Source organism: Ranitomeya imitator, chromosome 4 (assembly GCF_032444005.1).
Source record: "Ranitomeya imitator isolate aRanImi1 chromosome 4, aRanImi1.pri, whole genome shotgun sequence".
In the NCBI taxonomy this organism is placed as follows: Eukaryota; Metazoa; Chordata; class Amphibia; order Anura; family Dendrobatidae; genus Ranitomeya; species Ranitomeya imitator.
Window position 1 is genome coordinate 644,493,818 of NC_091285.1, and position 8,861 is coordinate 644,502,678.

General features: G+C 45.5%; 1 protein-coding gene across 2 annotated transcripts in view; it reads left to right on the plus strand.

The window, feature by feature from the left end:
• Positions 1–5,853, plus strand: part of CHMP7 (charged multivesicular body protein 7) — a 66,544-nt gene extending 60,691 nt beyond the window's left edge. For both annotated transcript variants that reach the window (XM_069766940.1, XM_069766941.1), the window contains exon 12: positions 3,869–5,853. In XM_069766940.1, the coding sequence (XP_069623041.1) occupies positions 3,869–3,906 (38 nt within the window). In that variant the 3' untranslated portion in view covers positions 3,907–5,853. The remainder of the gene's footprint in view (positions 1–3,868) is intronic.
• Positions 5,854–8,861: the final 3,008 nt, after the last annotated feature.

Sequence of the window (8,861 nt, forward strand, 5' to 3'; positions counted from 1 at the left end):
GGTATGGAAATGGAAACACAATCACAAATTTGGTGCTTTATTAGACCTTTGTGGTGTCGAAAAAAGTGAAACAGACATATATGTAAAAAAAAAAATGAATAACATTGTTTTTAGAGGTCTGTAGACCGTATATTCCAAAAAAAAAAAAAAAAAGAACCTATAACAACAACTAAAAATGTGCCTGGTCATAAACTGGTGAAAGCAATGTCTCATACTTTTACAACCTGTCTGCTGCCTTGAGTATCTTCTGGAGCAGACATCATTTTACCTACATGACTGTGTTTATATTACCGTATTTTCTTTAGGGGAAAAAAACCCACATTTTCCATTACTGTGAATATGACTCACTTTGTTTTTCTTTGAGTCTGATTTTATTTGCAAACTTGTTTCGCTACGAGATTTAACGATAAATGTAATATTACACAAGAGATCAGAAAGAAAAACGATATCTCGATTCTGAATACACATTTTATTTAGTACACAATGTGTAACCTTCCAAAATCATTTTTTATACATTAATATGCAATCGTTTTAGGCAGGTGCGGATCAAAATGATCTAAAGCAAAAATAGACGAAGTGATAACTTATTTTTTTCTCAATTAATAAAATGCAAAGTGAAAGAACATAAAAAGAAAATCTAAAATCACCGACATTTTTGGTGTGACTGCCCTTTGTTTTCAAAACAGCGTCAACTCTATAGTCACTTACACAAATTCAGGTCCTACTCTTTGTGGATAAGCAACTCATTTTCTGAAATAGGTGATCATGATCATCATTTTCATATGTAGGTTGAAACACAGTCATTATCTGAAACAGAAACAGCTGTGTAGGTGCTACACAGGTCATACACTATACATACCAGACTGAGCACAGGAATAAGACTCCAGGTAGTTATACTGCATCAGAAAGGTCTCCATCAGGCAAAGATTTCAAAGCAGGCTGGGGTTTCAAGATATTTTGTTCAATCTCTTTTGAAGAAGCAATAATAATAAATAATAATAATAATAATAGAAGCACGAAGAAATGGACAACACTAAGGACCGTAGACGTTGTGGTTGCACAGGGAAATTTAGTGCACTAAATGAAAGACTCATCATACCTATATACTCTGCTCAAAAAAATAAAGGGAACACTTAAACAACAGAATACAACTCCAAGTAAATCAAACTTCTCTTTCTACACTGGTGTCCCATAGGTTTTTTTTGTTTGTATGTTTTTTTTTTTCTTCTATAGCAAATGACAAAAGCCCAAAGTTATGAACTGGGATATAAACTGGTGTGCAAGCAGCGTGTAAGCGCACGTTCACACTGGCCACCGGCACCGAACAGAAAAAAAGCAAAGACCGAAACATAATGACGAAATACCCTGCAGTAAATAAATAGCATTGTGCATGAAAATAATATACGGTAGTTGGTTAACATGTTTTTTGATCAAAAAATGCGAACGTTATCCCACCACTCCACGGTTGACCGTAATTGGGACATCCCAATTACGGTCACCGTGGAGTGGAGGGATGACGTTCGCATTTCTTTATCAAAAAACATGTTAACCAACTACCGTATATTATTTTCATGCACAATGCTATTTATTTACTGCAGGGTATTTCATCATTATGTTTTTGTCTGTTGTTTTTTTATGGCAAATGAGAGCCTAACTGAGACCCCCACAAGATTTCCATCAGCACGTTCCTGTTAGTCCAGGCTTTACACTGACACTATTTTACTCTGGCTACTGATGCATTATGATAGAGGGTTAAATAATGCCGTCATCTTTATTCCCACTTGAGGCTTATAGAAGTCGTAGGGGAACCTCTGATAAGCAGGACATAGAATCACTTTTAGGGCGTTTCAGACGGCCATATAAATCAGACCACAACGCACGGACTGGCTGGCGGCTCTCCCAGTCAGAGTGTGACAGCCGCATAGAAATATATGAAGCTGTCGCGCTCGTGTCAGGAGACCAAACAGCCAGTCCAAGCATTGCGTTTCAATCTCTTTATACGGCTGTCTAACAACGCCCTTAATGAGAGGTTCTTTCTCTTTTGCAAACCGGGCCCATACATACTGTATTTTAAATGATTGCTTATTAATTTAAACCATAAGCATGTAATACTATTTGTTCCCTGTAGTGGCCACTATAGGGAGAACTTATCGCCACCTGCAATGACCACAAAAACTGATCGCCAGGGATTTCTTAAGTCTGAGGCGCAGAAGTCAGCCGATTGCCAAGTCTTGTCTGTTTCTTAATCATGTGTAACACTTACATGCAAATATTGCCACTAAAATTACATTAGGAGAGACAACTTGTAAAGTATTGTAAGCTGGCTGCGGAACACCTAGTGGATGGGAGATATGTATCACAGAGGTGGATGTCCTCTGTGATATAAACCTGGAATAATGCTCTAGTACACATAGTACTGAGGAGTTAATTGGCCATGTTAGTGTCAGGTCTTGTTGGCAGCAGCTAAGACTTGGGGCGAGATGGCTGCTCACCCTATCTCCACCAGTGGGTGTGGTTCACATTGTAAAATGGGGCCTGTTTTTCTCACACCTGTCTGTGTGTGGAGGTGTGCCAACCTCTGGGATTGTGTGCCTTTTGCTAGAGGACTAAGAAACTGCACTCTAAAGGTACCGTCACACTAAGCGACGCTGCAGCGATACCGACAACGATCCGGATCGCTGTAGCGTCGCTGTTTGGTCGCTGGAGAGCTGTCACACAGACCGCTCTCCAGCGACCAACGATGCCGGTAACCAGGGTAAACATCGGGTAACTAAGCGCAGGGCCGCGCTTAGTAACCCGATGTTTACCCTGGTTACCATCGTTAAAGTTAAAAAAACAAACGCTACATACTTACCTACCGCTGTCTGTCCCCGGCGCTGTGCTTCTCTGCTCTGGCTGTGAGCGCCGGGCAGCCGGAAAGCAGAGCAGTGACGTCACCGCTCTGCTTTCCGGCCGCTGTGCTCACAGCCAGAGCAGAGAAGCACAGCGCCGGGGACAGACAGCGGTAGGTAAGTATGTAGCGTTTGTTTTTTTAACTTTAACGATGGTAACCAGGGTAAACATCGGGTTACTAAGCGCGGCCCTGCGCTTAGTTACCCGATGTTTACCCTGGTTACCAGCGAAGACATCGCTGAATCGGTATCACACACACCGATTCAGCGATGTCTGCGGGGAGTCCAGCGACGAAACAAAGTTCTGGACTTTCTTCCCCGACCAGCGACAGCACAGCAGGGGCCTGATCGCTGCTGCCTGTCACACTGGACGCTAGCCAGGACGCTGCAACGTCACGGATCGCTAGCGATATCGTCTAGTGTGACGGTACCTTAACTCCAGGTGGCGAACCTGCACTATTGTATGAACAGTTTACTTTATGTTCCACTTTGTGCCGGACAAGGGCTGTATTTGAGTTTTTTGTAATGCGGTCTATGAGCACTGAAATAAACCAGCTGAACTTTTAAAAAGAAACTGGCAGCAGTTCCCGTGATACATCATCTCGCTCCCAAGTGAGTAGCATTGTTACAGTATAAATAGTATTATCATCAGTAAAGGGGGATCCATATACCCCATCCTACATTACACCATAAACTATACCTTCGCACATTATAGACATTATTGACATCCTATGATGCGGACCATAAACTTGCCAAACATATTAGATCTCTGCCTGCAGATTGATAGCGTGGTGTAAGGTCAGGACCAATATGAGTGAGTACATACCACACACACTGCACTGTGGAATATGTTGGCGCTATATTAATTATAGGTAGTTTAATAAAAGAGGACCATGCTTTGAAGGTTAAAATTTGCTAAAACTCTGTTCTTGATCAAATGAATATCCTAAATCTTCTTGTCTTGTTTTGCTCTCCAGAGGCTGATCCACAATTCCATCATGCACTTCTTCAATGATCTTGGAACATGGGAAAAGTTTCGCAAAATGAAGGTTATGTCATTTAAAAGGACATCTCTCTATGCGCCAATGAAGATCGAAGAGCTAGTATTTCTTACCGAAGTGTTATGAAAAATGTCATAATTTGTTAAAACATTAAGTTAAAGAAGAAAAAGATTCACCCTACCCTAGTCCAGTGGTCTCATCAGTAGTTTGTGACATTTGGACTAGGGCCATGCAGACCTCTTTCTACTTTGCTGGTCGGAGGAGGTTTGCTCGGTACTGATGTGGCCACTGCACCATGGTCCTGTGGATGGTTTTGCTGAACTCCAGTTAAGATGGAGTCATTTAAAGAGTAGCTCCCCTTTCCAAAAACTGTTGATGTATCACAGAGACATGGCAGAAGTTGTGATTGTTGGGGTTCCTGCTGTAGAGTCTCCTACTATTGCGAAAACAAAGCTTAGACTTATGGAGTCTGTCGTCAGTCTCAGTGGAGATCTTGGCCTGATTGAGCCCTTCTGTATGAGCCATTGGGGGTGGTCTCAACACCTGCAATGCCGCTGATCAAAACTTGACAAACGCTTTACTTGTTTTCATTGGACAACCTCTCTAGCTTCTATTCACAAGGTAGGGGACAACTTATGGGGGTCCTAACACTGGGTCTATTAGTCCTGAAGTCAAACATATTTAAATAGTTTTATCTGTCTCTGTGCAACTAGAATAAAAAAAAATGAAGCAACTCTAAATTGTAAATACAAAAATCTCTGCCGTTTTGTTTCTGCAGCGCCGGTGCAGACCTATTTGTCTCCATGGTAACAGACTACAAACAACTCTTGTAGTCATACTGCCTTCTATCTGTCCTGATAATCCATCAAAAGAACTTTAATTGTAGGCATCGTGGAAGGAAATATGGCTGCAAAATTAGACCTCACAGGGTTTTGATTGTGGTCGGTTTCTATAAAGACACATTCTAGAAGCATTGGCCCAGAAAATTTTTGGAAAGATGGACATAATTGTTCTACCCTTGTGCAATAATTCTGTCCCTTGTTGTTACAATTTACTTTTGCTTCGGTGGTTTCTCCGATCAGCGGTGCAGTAACAGTCCCAATGGGTGACCTTTTCACACTTCTACATGGCATTTCTGCTGATCTCCAGTTCTTGAAAGATGCTCTGGAACCCTTGTCATGGGCTTGGTGATAGCCTGCAGGGTGGTTGGCTTCACATGTTTCGGCCATGACCCTTTTTATTGCAGAGATTTTTTTCTTTTTCTTCCAAAGTCTAAGCAAAACTCAGATTTTGACAAAACCAATCCATGGTCACAACATGTGAACCCAGCCGTAAAACTGAACATGGACGATATGTAGCTCACAGCTTGTTCCTGTACCCAAAAAAAACTAGTTACTGAGCCCTCATTCAGACGTGCATCCATTATTCTCTACCGGATTGATTTTTCTTTAAAAAAATTTTTTGCAGATGCATTGTCCACAAACGTCCATATTTGATCCTAGTCGTGACATAAGCTAGCCAAATAAAAACCATAAATCCGTGAAGACAACAAAAAGCAGCTTATAGGTAGGAGCAGCTTCCCCCACTGATGATAAAAATGCACACAAATCAAAAATGGATGAAAATCGGGTCCAATGGAAGCTTGAATGACAGCATTTTATGACCACACATGGGAGGGCTTCCATTGGCTGAAGTATATCTGTGGCACAAATTGTTTAAAAGCTATCAAGACCCTAAACGATGTTTATGGGTCTGGAAGAAATATGGCAGTGACACGGATATGTGTGAAAGGATCGGTTCCCGTTCTGCTCATTTCCTTTGCTCCAACCCAAATCCACATAGTCTTATATTCTACAGTATACAGACAAAGCTCTTTAGCAACCATCCATAATTGATCAGACTGAAATCTTGGAATTCATTATTTTTCTCCTGTATTTAATTAAAGTTACGTGTTTCTGATATATTGGTGTCTTGGCTCTTTTGTCACCTGTTAAAACCACCTGCCTAATATTGTGTAGACATCCCCCACCTGCCCAGGCTTCTGCCTCAAAACCTCTCTGACCAACCGTGTCACCAGGGCTCTGAGGATGTCCGGTAACAAAGTGTCACGGGCCCCAAGGAATATTTTGGAACCGCGCACCCCCACCAGCTTTTTACTCAGATGTGCAGGTCCCTGTGGCACTGTTACAAACAAAACCCTCTATATATTACGGGTAATATTACTACTAATACTATTGCATAAGGGCCAAATAATGCTGCCAGACCATGGCAACATATTACTGCCACATAGTGAATGAATAATATTATTTCTATACGCCAGCTCAACCTACTGTATACCACAGCACTTTACAAATCAAAGGGGACTTGTACAGACAATATCAGACATTACAGGATCACACATAATTCAACCCATACCAAGAGGAGTGAGGTCTCTGCCTGCAAGAGCTTACAATCTATGAGGAAATAGAGACCTGAAAATGCTTATCATCTCTCAATACAATAACGCTGCATGAGACGGTTATCAGCCAGTATCTGTACAGTTACAAAGTGCGTAATACCATCGTACCAATACTTAACAGAAACTACTATACCAAGATCAATATATGTACCTCCACATGATAGTAATGTGCCCTCATACAATAGTAATTTAAACCCTTTATGCCCTCATACAGTAGTAATGCCCCCTTTTGTGCTCTTATCTGTTAGTAATGTCCTCCTTTCTGCCCCTATACAATAGTAACGCCCCCTCTGTGCCTCCGCACTATAGTAACGCCCCCTCTGTGCCTCTGCACTATAGTAATGCCCCCTCTGCCTCTGCACAATAGTAACGCCCCCTCTGTGCCTCCGCACAATAGTAACGCCCCCTCCGTGCCTCCGCACAATAGTAACGCCCCCTCCGTGCCTCCGCACAATAGTAACGCCCCCTCTGTGCCTCCGCACAATAGTAACGCCCCCTCTGTGCCTCTGCACAATAGTAACGCCCCCTCTGTGCCTCTGCACAATAGTAACGCCCCCTCTGTGCCTCTGCACAATAGTAACGCCCCCTCTGTGCCTCTGCACAATAGTAACGCCCCCTCTGTGCCTCTGCACAATAGTAACGCCACCTCTGTGCCTCTGCACTATAGTAACGCCCCCTCTGTGCCTCTGCACTATAGTAACTGTGCCTCCGCACAATAGTAACGCCCCCTCTGTGCCTCCGCACAATAGTAACGCCCCCTCTGTGCCTCCGCACAATAGTAACGCCCCCTCTGTGCCTCTGCACAATAGTAACGCCCCCTCTGTGCCTCTGCACAATAGTAACGCCCCCTCTGTGCCTCTGCACAATAGTAACGCCCCCTCTGTGCCTCTGCACAATAGTAACGCCACCTCTGTGCCTCTGCACTATAGTAACGCCCCCTCTGTGCCTCTGCACTATAGTAACTGTGCCTCCGCACAATAGTAACGCCCCCTCTGTGCCTCCGCACAATAGTAACACCCCCTCTGTGCCTCCGCACAATAGTAACGCCCCCTCTGTGCCTCTGCACAATAGTAACGCCCCCTCTGTGCCTCCGCACAATAGTAACGCCCCCTCTGTGCCTCTGCACAATAGTAACGCCCCCTCTGTGCCTCTGCACAATAGTAACGCCCCCTCTGTGCCTCTGCACAATAGTAACGCCCCCTCTGTGCCTCTGCACTATAGTAACGCCCCCTCTGTGCCTCCGCACTATAGTAACGCCCCCTCTGTGCCTCCGCACTATAGTAACGCCCCCTCTGTGCCTCCGCACTATAGTGACGCCCTCTCTGTGCCTCACTATAGTGACGCCCCCTCTGTGCCTCCGCACTATAGTAACGCCCCCTCTGTGCCTCCGCACTATAGTAACGCCCCCTCTGTGCCTCCGCACTATAGTAACGCCCCCTCTGTGCCTCCGCACTATAGTAACGCCCCCTCTGTGCCTCCGCACTATAGTAACACCCCCTCTGTGCCTCCGCACAATAGTAACGCCCCCTCTGTGCCTCCGCACAATAGTAACGCCCCCTCTGTGCCTCCGCACTATAGTAACACCCCCTCTGTGCCTCCGCACTATAGTAACGCCCCTTCTGTGCCTCCGCACTATAGTAATGCCCCCTCTGCCTCCGCACAATAGTAACGCCCCCTCTGTGCCTCCGCACAATAGTAACGCCCCCTCCGTGCCTCTGCACAATAGTAACGCCCCCTCTGCCTCTGCACAATAGTAACGCCCCCTCTGTGCCTCTGCACAATAGTAACGCCCCCTCTGCCTCTGCACAATAGTAACGCCCCCTCTGCCTCTGCACAATAGTAACGCCCCCTCTGTGCCTCTGCACAATAGTAACGCCCCCTCTGTGCCTCTGCACAATAGTAACGCCCCCTCTGTGCCTCTGCACAATAGTAACGCCACCTCTGTGCCTCTGCACTATAGTAACGCCCCCTCTGTGCCTCTGCACTATAGTAACTGTGCCTCCGCACAATAGTAACGCCCCCTCTGTGCCTCCGCACAATAGTAACGCCCCCTCTGTGCCTCTGCACAATAGTAACGCCCCCTCTGTGCCTCTGCACAATAGTAACGCCCCCTCTGTGCCTCTGCACAATAGTAACGCCCCCTCTGTGCCTCTGCACAATAGTAACGCCACCTCTGTGCCTCTGCACTATAGTAACGCCCCCTCTGTGCCTCTGCACTATAGTAACTGTGCCTCCGCACAATAGTAACGCCCCCTCTGTGCCTCCGCACAATAGTAACGCCCCCTCTGTGCCTCCGCACAATAGTAACGCCCCCTCTGTGCCTCTGCACAATAGTAACGCCCCCTCTGTGCCTCCGCACAATAGTAACGCCCCCTCTGTGCCTCTGCACAATAGTAACGCCCCCTCTGTGCCTCTGCACAATAGTAACGCCCCCTCTGTGCCTCTGCACAATAGTAACGCCCCCTCTGTGCCTCTGCACTATAGTAACGCCCCCTCTGTGCCTCCGCACTA